This window comes from Triturus cristatus, chromosome 12 (genome assembly GCF_964204655.1).
Source record: "Triturus cristatus chromosome 12, aTriCri1.1, whole genome shotgun sequence".
Lineage (NCBI taxonomy): Eukaryota > Metazoa > Chordata > Amphibia > Caudata > Salamandridae > Triturus > Triturus cristatus.
Genome location: NC_140595.1, coordinates 86780283 through 86799753, shown reverse-complemented (window position 1 = coordinate 86799753; position 19471 = coordinate 86780283). Strand labels below are relative to the sequence as shown.

The window sequence follows — 19471 nt, the reverse complement described above, 5'->3', positions numbered from 1 at the left end:
CTTGCCGTCCCAAGTTTCTCCTTTTTAAAGGGGACGGGAGAGGAATTAAAATACCATCCCCGATTGGACTGGCGGGGAGAGAGTGCCCTGGGGAGTACATACACAGGTGATGCTCTGTGTAGAAGCACATGCACCAGACGGTAAATGCCATAGGATAATGTGTTCCTCCAGACCAGCATCACATGGTCCATTAGAGTTCATACCACAGAGGTGTTTCCAGCCACGTATTGATAGGGGGGTCGATGGCTAGGACTTCAGATCTGGCACCGTGGTTCAGGCCCTCCAAAATCAACAGCTCACACCACAAAGTGTGGGAGGAAGGCATAGGAGACGCCCCTCTGGAGCGGAGGCATTTATGGGTACCACGATGGGTCGCGGAACACTTCAGGCTGCTGAAAACGGCCAAAAAATAAGTGAGCGAATGACCTGGGGAGAAGTCTGTGCGGGATATTATAAAGCAAAGGCACTAAATGACCCGTGCCAAAAATTAATTCCAGCATTAACTTTCTCTAAACACACTCATCCTCAAAGTAGCCACTTAACCCTCCTTAATCACTCTGTAAAATGACACAGGCAGGTACAGCTCTCATGCCTCGGCTGCCATCAGTCTCGTTCGCTGTAGATCCAGCCCTGGGCTGCCTTTCTCACTTTTCATTGGCAGCCAACTCTGCTCCCGTCAGGTAAGACAGAGCCCTCGAAAATGAGTCAATCTGCTGCAATGTAACCAGACGACACGGCCTGGCCACGTCCGCTCCAGTGATGACAAAAAGCATGCGCACTCGGGATGCTCCCAGCAGGCTTGGACCGGGATTGTGAAATGTCAGCCCGCAGAGGAATCCGGCTCCTGCTGCCAGCAACTCGAGGCAGACAAGTGCGTCCAGCAGCAGGCGGCGCTCACCTGCACGGATCCCATGAGGGCCCAGGGGGGTCAGGGCACAGCTTCCTGTTCTTCATCCGTGAGTCATCAGGCTCACCGACTCATTTTTAGTGATTCACGGATTTTGTTCTTTTTTAAACCATAGCCCCGTCCCTTTGTAATTTCTCGTAATCTTCTACAAACACTGGTCACCTGAGGGGGGTCAGTTGTTGAGTAACAAGAGAGGATGTGGCCTCACAGCTAGAGGGGTCGATCTTGAATCTGGGGAACCGGGTTCGTGTCTCGGCAGGGACGCTCAACATCCTGTGATTCTGGGCAAATCACAATCTTATGTAAAGAGCCCGGATCCCTTTGGGTCAAATTCGCGCTAAAAAAACTACCAAAAACAGAAGAAGAGACGTTGAGCTCCGGAAGGGAAAGTTACTCTTCTCTAGACACGAGTGTCCTGTTAATACAAAGGTAGCTTGTGAGAACCCTGTGCCATCCTGCGAGGAGGCAGTGCCCGCTCGTTGTCCCTTGCAGAAGGGCAGTGGACAGCTGGCATACCCATTGTATGATCAACCTTGGTCCTCGTACCCTCAGGTCAGAATCTTAAAAGACCATCCGGCGACAGGAGGCGGCGAGGGCGGGCGTGTGACAGACATCCAGAAAGCATACTTTTAGAAGGATGCCACGTTTGTTTAGGAAACGCATGAAAAATGATATTACAACTTGTAGGATCAAGTCCATGTAATGGGTTTTAAGTCCGTCTCGCACCATCCTCGGTGATGAACTGCAGAGGGGTTTCTATTGCATGTCGGTCCATGAAAGACGCAATAAATTGCATTAATATTGCAACTATATTCTAATATAGCGGGGACCTTCTCACCAGTCCTCACAGCATCTATATAGAAATCTGACAGCTATAAGGGACAAGCCCCGCCTCCTTTTAGGAACTAAGGAATGATGTTCAGCTAAAGATTGTTGATGGTTTTCAATTTCTGAAACAGGGCACCCAAACCATGACGCAAGCCGAAACATATCTTCTTAAGTAAGTAGTCCAAGATAAGGCTTTAGAATGCTGGGGCAGAGATTATCAGACTGAGTGCCACTTAACCACTACTGACATTCTAAGCGGAATTCAGGAATCCACTCAGTGCAGTGAAGTGGGCTGTCTGGTGGATCAAGTGTCGGCTGGGCCAATCTTTAAGGTCAGTCCGCCCTAAGTAATCAAGGTGAGCTCTGTTGGGAGAAAGATATCCTGCCACATATAGGGTGAAGTGGGCACCTATGGATTCCCTTCTAGAAGGCAGTTTTGTTTCTTCGACTGTTCTCCTTCCACTTATAGGGTGAAGTGGGCACCTATGGAATCCCTTATAGAGGCAGCTTTTTTTCTTCGACAGTTCTCCTTCTACATATAGGTTGAAGTGGGCACCTGTGGAATCCCTTATAGAGGCACCTTTGTTTCTTCGACTGTTCTCTTACAGATTGTAGGAGTCCGTGTATGTAGCTACCTACCACCTTTTGCTGCATTTTACACTGAAGCCATGAAAGTGACAGGAATGATGGAAACCCAATACAGGGGGCAAATCCTGGACTGCAGGGGATTGGAGAGTGGTCTGGAGCTTGGCTTTGACCACACAGCTCTTGCATGGGAAAGTTTCTCATGTGGCTGGGGAGTAAAGTTCATGCTATCTAAAGGAACAGCGAGGAGCTTGTCTTGAGCATCCCGACAAAAATTGGATGACTTTAGTTAAGTCGGTGGACACGACTTGCAACTGCAGCCAGAGCGCATTTTTTGGTTGTATGTGCCATACACAGCTGTGTCCTGCAGCAGTTACTTCCATGCAGTATTTATTCTCAAATTAAAAGCAGAATCCCGCTTCTGCAAACTTCAGCTTATGAAGAAGGTACTTACTTATACCTCAAAAACAGTGCTTCAAAAGGTGTCTCGTCAGACATCAGCCCAGTGCACTTTCTTGCCAGTTATCTAAGCAGTACCTTTGAACATTACAAAACCGGTCTGGTATTGTACTGCTGAAGTTCTGTACCTGACATACAGCTGGTACCTGCAGCCAACTAGGCATGCCTGCACCAGCACGGGGCCCAGGATAGGCCACTCTTCACTAGATCTGGTACCCAGAGCCTTGGAATTATGGCACGTACTATGGGAGTAGGTGCATCTTACAGGGGACGCGTCATGGAATGATCATCTAGCCAACAGATCCCCGCTTTACAAAAAATAGGCTTCTTTTAGCAAGGAAAACCTTCCACTTTCAGCAGAAAACAGATGCAATATTATTCACCAACATGTTGCAGTGTAGGGAACTATTTTTTTTATTTAAAGCATGCAAATGCGAGTGAAAAGCGGGTTAAAATTTAAATATAACGAATGCGAAAAAGTTAAGAGATTTAAAAAGTTCAAGGGTTCCTCCAGTGAATGATGCCACAATGGATCTAAAAAACCTAACATGATATTAAACGACAGAACGTTCTAGAATGCTTGTTGTTCGAGATGCAGGACTGGTGGCCAGAGAACGTTTTTTTCTCTACATTTAATGGCCTCTTTCAGACAGTGCTGGTTGCAGATAGGGTCATGGCCTGCTTCCACTGAATCCATTGAGTAGGCACATCTAATGATTTGTAACAGAAAATTTTAGAAGTAAGAACAGTTATCAGACGAGATGGAGGTAGGTGGCAACCAAGGGCACTGGAATCATGAGCCTGTGATAGATCAATTTTGTGGCAAGGGTGACAAAATTATGCATCAAGGAAAAGCAAATTACGCGGCACAACCTGTTCATTTTGTAAGTTTGTTATTTTAACTATTCATAGTGTCTAGGTAAAGTTGTCCCTCATTAGTAGCAGTCCAAAGCCTGAATACAGCCATCAGTAACGGAAAGGGGCCAGCTATCCCTGCAAAGTCCATAACCACGTGTGGCACTTTTGGTTAGTAATTTGAACCAATGTGTGCTACAAAAACATGCAGCAAATGACAGATAATTAATATAGAAAACCCATAATGATGCTTAAAACACCACAGTGCTGCATAATTCCAGTGGCCCAGGAACCCTAGACCGAGGAAGTGAGTGTTTTTTTCTAACACTGGTCCAGGCTGGCAGTGAATGGGATTGAACCTGACACTCCCAGTACCTGCCTCTACTCTATGGGACAGGACTACCAAAATCTGCCTCCATCTTCCAAAAATTGGGTTAGATGACCACGTCTAACGAGCATCGGCAAAGCCAATAGGTTTGAAGTTTGTATGACCCACGTATCAGGAACATGCGCACTATACGAACCGAGAACTCACTGTAGTGAAGGGCCCACAAAAGCACATGGGAAATGGATGCAACAGAGAACAAGGGCTGCATATTTTCTGTTGCATCCATTTGTAGATGTCTCAGGTTGTTACCCAGATCTGCCGGGCCCCCTTGACGACTGATTTCAGCTGTTAATTAGCTCACTGTGCTATCCAGTTCATGTGGAAGGATACAACCAAAGCAGCAATAGAAAAAATATGAGACCCCAGTGTACCGAACAAGGCGCGACTGACAATGTTTGAAGCAACTAACTAAAGGTTCCAGAGGAAAAGATGCCAATGGCTGGAGAAGGCTGACCCAAGCCCCTTAAAGTAAGTATAAAATACAGTATTTTCGCCATGGCTGGTGCAAGCTCCATACATAGTAAACCCCCCCAAAAAGTGGACAAAGTTTACCCACATATGACCACCTGTCTACCCAGCATTACGTGACTCCTGTGCGAGTGAGCTTTCTGGAGAATAATTGTAAATTTGATAGGGAGCTAGAAAGTGGGGTCTCTTCTTCTACTGAGCATGCAGGAGGAGGGACAGCATCACTGAAGGATCATACTTACTGGTGATACAGCAAACAAACACCTTCATCTTCAAGCAGGCCCGCCGGTGGTTGTGTGTCGGCGTTGCTGAAAGGAAAGGGGAAACCACTGTGAAGATCTGGTCACCATAAAACACAACCTGGATCAAACCGCACTTGCTAGCTTTGAAGAAACACAACCACAAGGGAGGTTGGCTGCCTGTAGACCTAGGAGATACACAACTCCCACCCAAAGGCCTGTGCTGCTCCACCCGGACATAGTGCACTGCTCCATCCCATTGGTGAACCACCACCACTCTGGCAGGCGTGTGCCATGCCACTGCATAGGCTGTGCTCGGCCGGCAGGGTGGGAGGTGTTTAGTGTGGGTTAGGTGGGAAGTGTCTGGATGTTGTGCAGAATGACAGAGATGTAAGCTCTTCTAAATGAGGATAAGGGTGCTGCCTTCCAGACGCATGGGAGGGGCTCAAATAGCCTTATTCTAGTTTGACATACATTTACACAAATACCGACAATTTCAATATTTAAAACAAATTTTGCCCTGAAAACTAAAGTTACCAGATGACCATGTCAGCAAGGACACAATGCTCCAGTCCTACCTTATTGTAGTTTACTGTATATTTAAACAAATATCGACAAATTCAACATTTAAATAACTTTAGCTCTGTTTACTGAAGTTACCAGACGAATCCATGTCCGTGTGGACACCATGCCCCAGGCCTGCCTTTTACTGAAATTAACCAAGGCATTCTGGGAATTGTAGTCTTCTGGTTCACTGCGATGCAACCGACTGGGCCAAACTTCTAAATTGAAGCTTTGTAGAAAGAACAATAGAAGGGAGTAAGGTGTCTCGAACACATGCAATGGGTTCGCCTGATAACTATAGATTACATTTCTGATGCAAAAAGCGAGTGGTCCGTTTGTAAATGCTATTTAAAATATACACGGGAAATACACCACGAAGAAGACACATGGTGTAAAGGGGAGACCACCGTGATAATGTCACACTTTCCTGTGAGAGGGAGAAAAGAACGGGTCCCAGGGCGTGCCATGCACCAGGTGGCTGAATGCCAAAGGGATGCAGGCCGGTCTTCCAGGTAGAGGGCTCCCCCTGGTGGAGACTGCACGCACCACCATCCCCTCCCCCAGCATGCTGGCCAAGGACAGGCTTCCTTATCAGGAAGCCGGAGATGTGTTATGACTTGTGCTGTTTTCACTCACTGTAGGTTTTTATTTGCTCCGTGAGGTGTAAAAATGCAATGTTTAATCTGGCTATGGCAGGAAACCAAGAACTAGAACCGAGTCGGTGCAAAGTACAGAGAGGCTGGAGGATAAACATGTTCCAGCAATACCCTCCCCCTCAAACGTACACTCCGCCCCCATCCATCCTTGAGGCGGCTTTGGCACAGAGTCGACTCTAAGATTCTGTGCTTAATTTGTATTACAAAAAAAAACCATAAGTGCCAGAGCCCTCGTCAGGAACCCACGGCAGCTTGCACCACACATTGTTACCCACACAGCTACTAACAATCACACTTCTACACGTGTGACAATTCAGACAGTTCGAGGCCCCCAAAGCTATAAGAATGGCTTGGGAGGTAGGCATTAGTTGTTTACAATATAAATTGAATTAGTAAACAGCTGTTTTTTGGGGTTTATTCTTTAAATTACACAAACAGTGCACCATGTGGCAGCTGTCATAAGTGCTGGTGTTGGCAATTAAGTGCGGGTGCAGAGCACCGGAACCCACCAGCTCAAATTAAGCACTGGGATTATCCCTCAGCATGAGTGGTGTACCCTTCCCCCACAGCCTGTGTGTCTCAGGAGTCTGACAGTGGTTACTTATAGAGCCGCGGGTTCTGCGCAACGGATATTTGTGAGAGGCAACTGCACAGCCATCGGGCCTCAGTTCATGGGGGTCATAGCAAGTCTCAATGCGGGCTTTTTGCTGGGATTTTTACGTCCATAATGCTAATCCAACAAGCACTGGCAGAGCCAGTAGCTCTAGCTTTAATGTACCAGCGCATGTAAGTACAAAATTCACAAATGCTGATTGTGTGCATTGTACACAAAAATGCTGCTTATCAAAATAAAAGCTGTTCTATCGGTTGTGCAAGTGCTGGGGAAACACTGCAAAAAAAGATTGATAAGCAAATATTAGATAAATTGAATGAAACAAACAACGACATGACTGAACGTACGTTTCAGAAGTAAAACAGTCCTTTATGCATTCAAAGGCAGAATTATACGCAAAATAACCAAGAGCAGGAAATGAGACAGTCCTTTAAAGAATTGCTAGCAATACCCTAGCGACTTCATCAGGTACAGCCGCACCACAGAACTCACCTGGACCGACCACTTCATCGTTCACTTATAAAAAAAGAATGGGGTAACCCTGTGTCCCTCAGAACCTGGGTATATGTATCATATGGCTACATATAACACTTCATCGTTCACTTCAACATCACCAGCTCACACACCTCCGCCCCCAGTCTGCCCAACGCCCCCCCACCGCAGCTGGAGCAAAGTCTCAAAGGACACATGGACCAACGCACTCAACAACCCCCCCCCCCATCTCCTCCAACAACCTAGACCAGAACGTCAATAACTTGAACCATTGGATAACCAACTCCGCCAACAGCGTCACTCCCATCGGCAACAAGACCCCCTCAAGGTCCACCAAGCAGGCTAGCTGGTACACCTAAACGCTAAACGACATTGTGAACAACTGGAAAGTAGAAGGGCACAAGCAAGGACACAAACGACAAGACCGCCTTTAAGACAGCCCTCAACCTCTATCACAGACAGTTGAGAGAGTCGAAGAAAATACCTTAGCCTCATGCATCGAATCAAGCTCCAATACCAGCAAACAACTCTTCAACATCCTCAAAGAGTTCGCCAACCCTTCAGCTGCAACAAACATTAGTCCCTCACAGAACCACTGTGACAACCTTGCAAACTTCTTCCACGACAAGATCACCAATATCTACAGCAACTTCAAACCCTAGCCCAAAGCCACAGACTTTTTCAAACACAACAACCCCGCTACCACCACAAACATCCGACTAACTGAATGGAGCCAGCTCACTCCACAGGACACCGCCTTCATCATGAACTCAGTCGCTGGACCCCAACCGATCCATGCCCTCACCACATCTTCAGCCTAGGCGAAGCCAGAATCAACCACTTACTCATCACCTTGTTCAATGCCTCAATTACCAGGGCCACCTTCCCTGAGGACTGGAAACATGCAGACGTCAACGCCCTACTGAAACCATTTTAAGATCCCAGCAAACTCAACAACTACCTACTGGTCTCCCAGCCAAAGTATTGTAAAAAGCCAACAACTCTCCTCACATCTGGAACGGAACCTCCTACTCGACCCCTCCCAATCCAGATTCCACGGCACCGAGTCAGCCCCCACTCATTTTGCTACCGATGACATTCGAGCCTTACTTGTACGAGGCTCTGATCCTCGTAGGCCTCTCAGCAACTTTCTATATGAGCTCCGACCACACACTCATCACAAGGCTGCATGACAGGCATCCAACGAGCTGCTCTCAGATGGATTGCCTCTTTCCTCAGCGAAAGAACACAAAAATCCTCCTTCCCTCCAAACCCAAGGATCCTTGCTCAGATTTACCCTCTTCAACACTTATGTGAAACCTCTGGCCAGCATCGCCAAAACCCACAGATTCAACATCATATCCTACGCCAACTTCCACAACTGCATGACAGACGCTGCCAACTGGATGTAGGACAACTGCCTGAAGCTCAACATGGACAAGACAGAGGTACTGATTTTTGGAAACAAAAGCTCCCAATGGGACGCATCCTGGTGGCTCTCATAACTTGGACCTACTCCTACCGAGCACACTAGGAACCCTAGGCATCATTCTGGACAACTAAGCCAACCATGACTACTCTGGTCAACTCCGTCTCCTCCTCGTACTCTTCATCCTCCGCATGCTTCATAAGACATTCAAAGGGCTGCCCCAAAGCTCAAGACGCACCATTATCCAGGCCCTTATCTCCAACCAAATGAACTACAGAAGCACTCTCTAAGCAGGGATCGCAGATCACCTCCGACTACTATAGACCATACAGAACACCGCATCAGGCCCTTCCTGGATCTCCCTAGACAAACGCACATCACCCCCTACCTCAAGAAACTTCTGACTCCCTGAAACAGAAAATATGGCAGTTCAAGCTACTGACCCATGCGTACAAGGCCACACACACCTGCAAACCCGTCCACTTGAACCACTGCCTGGACTTCCATCAGCCCACCAGACACCTCCGCTCCGCATACCTTTCTTTAACCGTCACCCCCAAACGTAGCAGGTGCAGAGGTCACTCCTCCTACTTAGCAGCGAAGACATGGAACGAGCTGCCCTTTCATCTACGGACCTCATCATCTCTGCCAGAGTACTGAAGGCCCCTGAAGGACTGGCTATTCAGCTAATCAAATGGACCCTGCCAGCGCCTGGATACCCTCATGGGTGATAAGAAGCGCTCTACAAATCTAATGATTGATTGAATTCATGCAAATGGCTCTGCTGTCAAATCAGATCCAAAATTGATTGCTATTGGCTAAAAAGCTAGTATGAGCCGTACTGGGTAGAAAGCTCAGCTCTGTCGAGTCAGGACCTAGAAAGAAAGGAAGGAATCGTGGTGGCTCCTCAACAATAGTTACAGCGGATCGTGATGGGCTGCCTCGTCAGTCCTCACTGCAACACTAAGCTGGCCCAAAGAGGCTGCCCCACCTACATTTCTGAGTCAAACAATGATTATGTCAAGGTTAGCCTTCAGTTGGTTAGAATCTCACCACTGGCTAGCTCTACAAAAGAGACAGCTCCGCTTCCTTCATTTAGAGTGGGAGGAATCACACGCATTAAGTTGGTGCTTCCCTCCACCCAGCTGGTTCAAGGTGCTGCACATGCTACTTGCATGGAGCTTACAACGCTCGTCCACTGAGGAATCGCACATCTGGAAAGAAGCAAAAGCTTTCCATTCTGGAGAAGGAGTCTTCACAAGCATCATTAGATCATGTGTTTTCCTTCAACCAACTAATCCAAGATAGTCCACAACAGAATAATAGGACATAAGAGTTCAAATCAGCACCCCACACAGGGATTGCAAAACTACCAAGGAGGAACAGTCTAATCACAAAGTATGGGTGAAGTTTAATTTCACTTTTATCATCTAAGTGGCCCTGTGTAAATGTGGAGTGTGGTCTTGAAACCTCAAGGTACTTACATATGTAATAGTATTCATGTCCCGCATGGAACTCGTAGCCCAGCGAGAACGCGCTGTAACGCTGGAATTTCTCCGAGAACTTGATGGGGCTGTGCGGCGAGTGCGGCCGGTTGCACTCCCAGCGCTTGAAGCCCTGGCTGGTGTTGCAGGTCCTGTAGCCCTCGTAGTTCACCATGTACAGTATGTACTGCTCCATCTTGTGCTCGGGGATGGTCTCGTTGTAATGCGGGCAGTATATGTCCAGATAGTCGTTCACGTTCACCTGAACGGTGTACCCTTCTCTCCTCAAGCTGAAAAAGAAGGATACAGAGAGGACAACAGTTAGATATTGGGGAGTCACCAAGAGGGAAAGTTAAGCTGAACACACACTTATGAAAAACGACATTAACACTGCAAAATCTCTGCAACTGTGTTGAAGTGGTCAGTTTTGTTTTTTTAAGCATCTCTTTTTGTGCCTGAATATATCCAGCTACAATGTGGAATGCCATTCAATCACAACTTTATTTATAACTAAATTTGAAATGAAAGCTGGTCTCATGATACTTCTGCAAAATCTGCCCCCACCACAATCTACCTGGAATTAGAGCATTCCTTATTTTCCACCATCAACCACAAAGGAAGGTAAACCATCTTTAAGAAGCAGATTTATCAAAGGTTGCGTCTCACTTGCGCCGCGCCACAGACTTGATAAATCCAAATTGGTGCTTTGCGTTACTCTGCCCCAGGAAGGGGTTCCATGGGTGGATTGTGGGAGTTCTCACGCCTCCACTTATGTGTTTTGGTGCATTCCCAGGCCATTACTGGTAGACCTGGGAATGCGTCAAAATGCTACACCTCCCCAGGTGAGGCGTAACGTGGAGAAATAGCTTTATTTCTTCCCGTATGCACAGCACATAGAAAAAGGAACATGCCTCAGGGGATTGTTTTTGTGCTGGAAGGTGTCCCTTCCTGCACAAAAAACAATCCTACTTACAACGAAGGACCCTTGCACGTGCAAGGGTACCTGCGTTGGCACTAGTCAGCACATTGTGTACCAGCACTGGGAAATGACAGGAATGCGCCACACATTGTTAAGTATGGCACATTCCTGCCCTATCATGCAGCACAGCAAGTTGAATTGCTGCATGACTATTTGGTAAATAATGCCCTTACATACTTGAGAACTTGTTTGGCGCATCACTGTTTAAAACATAGTCACCCACAAAGTACCCTTTGTTTGGCAATAATTCTAGGACTTGGAATTTCTATCAATCCAAACATGTCAAACCCGCTCTTTATGAAAATTTAAGCCAGGCCTAAAAAATCATCAATTCACGAAGCATAGCACACACTCCGCCCTGACATCAGTGCTTAATTTGAGCCGGTGGTTGTAGGTGGGGCTTAAGGCACAATTTTTTGGCCAGCCATTTACAATTCCTTATCAGACTTTGACCCCGAGCAAGAGACAGGAAAAAAACAAACGGAGGAGGAAGAGAAAGATGGACAACAGTGATAAAAGGAGAAAGCAGGGATGACAAAGAACATGCAAGAATGAAATAAATGGGGAAGTAGTGTCTGGTAGTGGAAAAAGAGACATGAGGTGGGACCAAGACACTGCAGCATTGGTATTTGGCAATCCGGACATTCGTCAGCACCGGAGCCAACTTTGAGCACCGGCAGTTAATATTGTACAAAGTAAGCTATGTCTGACATCCCAGACCAGACAGAAAAACCCTCGAGTCACAAACTACTGAATCTGCAGATACCAGAGTGCCTTCTCGTTCACCCCTGACTACCTACTCTCCATTCCCCCCCAGACTCCACATCTGTAGCAAATATTCCACATCTGCGAAGGACTAATCTAATATTTCTTAATACTCGAATACCCAAGGCACTTTCACACCCGCAACACCTACATTTAATGGGATACATCTTCACCCAGCACCAATATGTTTAGCAAGTTAATATATATCCATGTCTTAGCTCTCAAAACCTTTACAGATGAATTGATTTTGGTCTGATCTTCACTACTGCTCGGCATTTCAATTCAGTGGTCAGGGTTTTGAATTACTGCGAAGGCAGCAGACAAAACTGGTACGACAGCGCCATCTAGCGTCAGCACAGAAAATAAGATAAACCAAACGAGGCTACATAAACAAGAAATGGCAAAGCCACCAGGCCAGACATTAGCACCTTGGATGGAGATTCTTGACAGAGGGGTATAATTGCAAAGTAACCCCTTATACAGTTCAAGCACAGGAGTGTGGGAGGGAGACTGAAACAGCCAGTAGCATTAGGTGAGAGAGCGATGGGTACTCCATGGGCTGAGCAGAGCAGACAGGCAAACCAGACTCAAAGAAGCTGGTCAAAGAAAGAGGCAGGCTCAGTATATTGTATATATATGTACACGTATACTGTTAGCAATAGGTCTACAGCTGAAGCGTCAAACCTCAGGCCTAAAGAGTGGCACGGTTAGGGATATGTGTGGTTAACTAATGCACCAGCGGGTCAGCTCTCCAAGCCTGGGATGTGTTTATCTGTGCACCTTTTAAGTCTGGGGTAGACTTTCTACCATGTTTCATGGCGGACGTCTCGCGCATTAAAGTTATGTGTTCTGTCACAGGAAATATTTTTGGAGGGAAATTTTCACCAGATGTCCTCTTGTACACAAAAGTACCGTCCTCTTAACTGCTAGTGGTTAGCGAATGCGGAGTTTCACGTGTAGGTTGGCTTTTACCAGTTCGCTTCTGCTGGGGCCATTCTGTTTCTTTTGCTTTTAATGTGCTCACCTATCTTTGACCTTGTGTGGCTCATGCCCCCGATTTGGTCAGACCACAAAGCTCCATGGCACAGCTCGAAAATACGTTTTAAATATATTCACTCTGCACAAAAGGAATGTCCGACTGGAAAAGTAACACAATGGTCCAATAAAGCCATTTTCTATTTGTAAACGTACAGTTCATAAAAGGACACCCCTCTGCTGCAAATCCATGTATTCACGCTAATTGTGGACAACAATAGTGTGCAATTATACGCAGGAGTAACGCACAAAACTGATGGGTAGCGGGCATTAGAACCCATGAATAGCCCTGCGGGTTTCTGGGGCCGGGTGTCAAAAATTTTGCAAAGCTGCAGAAAAATAGAGGAATAACGGCGGGTGAGAAGAAGCAGCAGAGGGAGGGTGAAAGGGGATAAGGAAAAGAATAACATTTTAGTTTTGGATGGAATTAATTTTCCAAGTGTAAAAATAACGACTACTGAGTCTTTGCTCTGTATTTGGCTAGTTGGCACAAAAAAGTGGGAATTAAAATAAATCAAAGTTGAAATTTAAGTTGAAAGAAGTTAATTTATTTACTGGATGCTGTCAATATGTTAAAGTTCAGCAGGGTTACCAGTCCCTCTAATGCTTGGTGACTGGGGCTAGGAATCGCTGGGGGATCCTAGGAAGACACTTCCAGTTACTCTGGTCGAAAAGTTTGGTGCTGCTTGGCTTCTTAAAGTTGCAGTCATTTCAACGTCCAAAGGCAGCCCACAGGATCAATTATTCTGTAGTGTCAGCACGTGCTCTCGGCCCAAAATAAGATTTGTAATCACCAGCCAGTTGGGGGGGGGGGGGGTTAGAGTCACATCCTGAATATAGGGGTGCATGGGCTGGTCAGCTGATGGGCCTACGGACAGCCCGGGAGGGTCAAAGGAGGACCCCTTGTGAAGCTTCTGAACATTATTCTGGACTGGCACCCATCGGAGCCCAAGGCTGGGTGGGAGATCTGCACGTGCTGTGGAAGATGGAGGCCAAGAGCTACTCAGATGGTGCATCTGGGATATCCATGTTAGCAACATTGTCATTTAGTTGTGCTGAGGGAGAGAGTTCCCAGGACAGACTCCCTGCTGGGGCGCCAGCTCCATTGTTGCAGTTCTCTCAAAAGTGTCGGGTGAAGGGTTTGAAGAGATTTTTTGTTGGGTCTTTATAGCTCCTGTAGGCTGCTTTCACCAGCAGAGGTTCTTCTCTTGATGATCACTGACAGTTAGTAGGTGGGTAAGCAACAGCTCAGCAAGCAGAATTTCATGCCCCTCCAGCCTTTAATACAAACAGCAAGCAGCTTTTGACCCAGTTGCATCAATAGTTCATGCAGGTCCATGTCAGCATGGTAGTTCTTCATTTAAGGAGTGGAGCTCCCGCTTACACTCCGGAGAGTCCATCAACAATACAAAATCTCACTGCCGATAATGTGGTTACTTTGTTAAAAAAAAGACTCCGAGTAGGCCAATCATGGTTACTGCAACTTTCCAAGTCATTTTTGTTCCATGAAAGATAGGATGGGTATTGTAGGCCCAGGGAGGCATATAAATGTGGGTATTCTAATGTTAAGTAGACGTACCCTCCTACCACCATGCTGCTTAGCCCTCCTGAGGTGCTTATGTGGGGCAGACTGGAAGTTAAGATGTGGGACCCTCAGCAAAGAGTGAGGAGGTAGAATTAGAGAAGATTGAGCTTGTGAAGTTGTTCTGCTAGGAAAGCATCCACCATTTTGATCCTGTACAAACGGGCCACTCAATTTTTATACATTTAGAAAAAGAGGGAAAAGGATCAGTTGAAAGGCTGCCTCTGCGGTTTACATGGAGGGGGTTCGTAAACGTTTAATTGGCTAATCACTGTGATTTGCGACAAGCCTCACAATAAAAGGGCTGGAGCTGCCCTTGCAAGAAAACATTGTGTGGGTCCTTTCTGGGTTCCCGTTGTGCAAGAAGCACTCCAGTCCTCTGCTGGGGACACCGGAGTAGGCTTTGGTGATTCCATCAGTTTGGGGCCTGTTAGACGTGCCAAAATATACTAAAAAAGGGGGAACAGCTATAAAAATCGAAAAGAGGCAGCATGGAACAGCTTGTGGAATTCGTCACTAGATCTACTTTAATAAGTCACAATATCCGAGATCCAGGGACGTTTTGCGGACATTACGCTGTAACTAGCAGTATAGTATTTTAGGCCAGGATACTGCCAAAAAATGGTACCTGGCTTGATACAAAACAGAGCTCTTGCCTTACAAACCACTACTCAGCCTTCCACCTGAAGTTCAAATTGCAGAACTGCGGGGGTGATCGCTGGAAGTCCAAGGGCCAAACCTCAAAATCTGACACAAAAGCGAACCCGACCACCTCAAGGTCAGGAAACCCCTGCAAATAAAAACGAATTGGGTCACCTTCAATTAAGAGCAGAAAGCAAAGAGCAACCAATCAAGAGTAGAACAGAGTTCAACACCTTTGTGGAAGTTGTAAACCCAAAGCTAAGAGCCTGATCTGAACCAGACAGCCCTATCTGGGAAGGACAGAGGCGGCAGGGCTCAACTGCAAGAAAGCTGCTTGCACAGAATTCTACCACGGCTGCACTGAACATGAGGGGTAGTGAACAACAACGCTAGACTGCAACACAGCAGTAACCAACCAACAAAGACCAACTGGTGACCCAACTTCAGATTGGTATCAGACTAAACCAGCTTGAGACAGACACTACTCACTCACCACACCCCGACAAACGTGATGCCATTCCACTCAGCCCCATTAACAATGATGCCCGGGGAGTGGCCCGACACCAAGACACTTCCAAATTATATTATTGACTCAAATGTATGAAAAACAACAGTAGGGAGTGGATATGAGCTGCAAGCAAGCCCTTCGAAGTGTTCAAAAGGTGGCACGTCGGCACTTAAAGCACCAGTAATAGATAAATATACAACTCGCTACAACAGTTTTGACATGAGCACGGTTTAGTATTACCCAAGCACCAGTGCTCTGTGTATGTATATGGTATTTCTATAGCGCTAACGTATCCAAAAAACAGCAGAGCCCCGAAAATGGCCAAAGACCAGCAAAACGTCAATGAGCAATAGTAGAGGAAGCTGGGTTGGGGCTGATAAAAGCATTGTGGTGGAGTGATGTTTAAAAAGTCTTTAAGTCTTTCCTAAATTGGAGCAGCATTGGGCCGTCCTGGTGGATAGGATGAAACTCCGGAGGCTTTCTGCTGGAATTCACACTTACTCTTTTGCAAGTTGTACATAGATCTCAGCAGCAAACACTTAATTCACTGATGCATATCACCATTGGCCCCCTACAGCATGTAAACCCGGGTACCGCAAGACACCATGAGCCACCGAAAAGGCCGTCAAGATGTCAAACAAAACCAAAACAGGTCATGAAAGAGTTTCTCAGTAAAGGCCCATGCTAAAAACTGTCCATGCGCATATTCTGCACGAGACAGGCAGGTTACTGCGTGACCTTAAACGGATGCACCACCACTGGCCTTAATCAACAAAATAATGGTAGTAGGTTACTTAAGTTCAACCAGAATAACCGCAATGCTAGAAAGGAGATTTAATGCTGGCAATCCTCTTTGGCTGGAGGCAACTTCTTAACAGGTGGCAGAACAGGTATCGGATAGATGGAGGGAAGCGGCCACTTCTCAAGGGGAAGATGTTGAAGTGTGAAGGACGCATGTCCGCCATTTTGCGCAAAAAGCATACAATTCTGTTGCCTCAGTGTCATGAGAAACTCGATGTCGTGATATTGCTAAGGCAGAGTCTGCTCCTTAAATTTCCTTAAGAAATCTGTGGAGCTAGAGATGGCTGGGCTTGGAGTAGTAAGCCTTCACCCTCCTGTCAGAAAGTGTTGGCCGGGCCTGCAGTAGTAGGCCTTGCCCCTGCTGTCAGAAAGCGTTGGCCGGGCTAGCAGTAGTAGGCCTCCCCCCCCCCCCATCCTGTCGGAAAGCATCCACTGGTACCCACTAATTCACTCTGGCCCCCAGCACCAGGCACTACTGCGAACGGGGGGAAACATGTAGAAAACAAAACCTGGATGTCACCTTGAAAGTGAAATAAAATGGGCCGCGTGTTGATGCTCAGCCGTATTCTAATTGCCAGCTGAATTATTTACAGCTAGGCCTGCCGGGGAGAGTCGGTGAGAAATACACCTCGGCTGTGCTCTTCCTCCAGGTAGGCGCTCGCAGCGCCGACGCCTGCTGACAGCGCAGTTAATAAAAGCGCTATTTCAGAGAGCCATGGCACGGCCAGAGCTGGCCAGCCCCTGAGTAAGGGTGTCAGGGAACCATAAACAAGGCCTCGCAGACTGGGAAGCCAAGGCTGATATTGCAAGTGTTTTTTATTAACATTATACCCTGCAGTTTTCAATCATTTAAATGATGTTTTCCAATTATCCTAGAGAGATGGCTCTGCGCACGCACTCCTCTGGCGGGGAGTGGGCGGAAGGGAGGTTGACCGATTCTAGGCAGAGTTATTTCGCAGGCAGTACGCTTAACAATTTTATTCCTTCATAAATACAAAGCTTCATTATGCAGTGACAGATATTAACACCTTTAACAAGCTTCAGTTGATATTGTTTTTCGGTGCTGCCCGTATTTTTATTTTTATGTGTACCCAAGCTCAATTTCCATCTTTAAAAATGGGGAAGGAACGGATTGAACAACAAATCCTCCACCAAATTGCCCGGCTACAAGGGATCCGTGTTATTGTAAATGCAGCACTCCTCCGGCGAAAGGATGCTAATGCCGAGTGGAGATAGGAAAGGTAAGAAGATGTAGGATTGGCAGGAGTCCATATTTTGTACCCTATCGCTGGCCAGGAATCTAAGCATACACTGCGCGCGAAGAAGGCCCTATTATTGGGCTTGGGAACGAAGGGTACAACTTACTCAAGGCAGAGGAAGTAGCCCAAATTGCCACCATGCCAATCGCCATGAAGGGAATATGATGCTAAGTGAAAGGTATACAAGGCAGTTCATGTGGCCGCCCGCCATATCTCCATAATAAAGACATGATTCTAAATAGTAATGCTCAACAAATGGATACATAAATACATATAATATCGCTGATCTTCATGATACGTACATGGTCCTGGCTTCCAATTCTTAAAATAAGGTGTATGGTTTTGCCCAGGTGATCACCCGCCTCGCCAATCTTCATGATGCGGACATGGTTGTGTGGGGTCATGCTTTCATAAGGGCACGTACAGCAGCCTACGAAAAGCTCTGCCTTTCTCCGGAATTTGGATGTTTCAAAGTAGGATTATTACAAAAGGCATGGTTAGCAGTGACTGCTCGCCCTGTCGATCGCCCAGAGAGAGGCGTGCTGTGGAGACACATTTTGCTCACCAAAAGCATCCCCTGGTATGCTCCCTAATACAGGCAGGGCTCTAAAGAATTACACTTAAGGCATCTCCAACAAGGATAAATCGATGAAGGGTAATTTCTATGGAAGCCATGTTGAGATAACCATGCTTTCGCTAGGCAATACATATATATCGAGCTCTGTTGGACAATGCCGGTCCACCTCCATACAGACATGGCATCGAAACTTAAGCCTAAATCGAAGCATGTGGAACTGACCAACGGACAACATACTAGGATACAGAAATACCGATGAATAATGATGCACCCTTAGGTGCAGCACCTGGCCAGTTACAAGGCTGAGGAAAAGGTTGTAGAGGAGGAAGAAGAAGGTTCAGAAGAAAATGGTGTGCCTTCATTCAGACCATGTGGATAGGATTTCTTCAGTCAACCACGAAAAGGTACTTAGAGGGGGTCATTTCTGCTCCATGCCTGCGAAGCTCCCTGCTTCTGTCTTGTCCCAAAAGCTCTCAATCAATCAATCAGGGGGGATTGCAAGCGTGCTACTCACCCGTGAGGATCTCAAGGCGCGGGGTGCAGCCCCGCTCCTCCCAGCGCCGATGCCATGATATTAGTGCTGGTCATGGGCACCGGTGGGGTTTCCTTTCCAATGACCATATTTTAATCCGCTCCATATTACAAGTCTTGCATTGCGTAAACGAAGGGGCTGCTCAAAGGCACTCTACACTGCAACAGTATTCCCGAAGGAGAGCTTGCTCTAGGGGCAATGTTAGAACATGTGCACAAGGCACTCACTCAGACAGCGGCTGCACGAGTGAGGGAGAGCCCTGGAAATACAGTAACCTGAAAGGCTTCTCGGTACAGCACAGATCCACCCTCTAGGGGCTCCCGGGGCTGTACATATCCGACAGTAGTACTGTTTTGATCTACGTTGGAAGCTTTAAAGTCGGACGATTTGATCCTGTGACTAGCAGGCCAAACTCCGGTTCCGGAAGCGGATGCATCAGTCCACTATGCCACCGGACCCGGCACCGTGTGCATGTGTACCGTGCCCTTTCCTGCGAGACGCTGCCCATCCCAGGAACACTGCAGGAGATTGTCATTTGACAAAGGTCACAGGGAGCATCAGCCACGAACAAGGACTCGAATACAGACTCGAAATCCCGTGCATTTCCAATGGACTCGGAACTCGACCTCGGCAGCCTTCGGCTCCAGTGCGGCTGCAGCCGAATCACTAATCCGTTCATTTGTCACAGCTCCTGACAAGTCAAGGTCAAAGGCTACACACAGCCTCTGAAGGGAGCGGAGGCGTATCTGGTGGGGGATTGCGTCCGGTTAATACAGGGTGATGACCGACAGGGGGAGCTCCGATCTCACATAATCAGCCTGATG

At 47.0% G+C, this 19471-nt stretch overlaps 1 protein-coding gene across 1 annotated transcript in view; it reads right to left on the bottom strand.

Moving 5' to 3' along the window:
• Nucleotides 1–19471, bottom strand: part of EFNA3 (ephrin A3) — a 262691-nt gene that overhangs the window by 22868 nt on the left and 220352 nt on the right. The window contains exons 2-3 of the mRNA XM_085639989.1: nucleotides 9968–10257; nucleotides 4733–4798 (exon numbers count right to left, since the gene is read on the bottom strand). Coding sequence (XP_085496115.1) covers nucleotides 4733–4798; nucleotides 9968–10257 — 356 coding nt within the window. The remainder of the gene's footprint in view (nucleotides 1–4732; nucleotides 4799–9967; nucleotides 10258–19471) is intronic.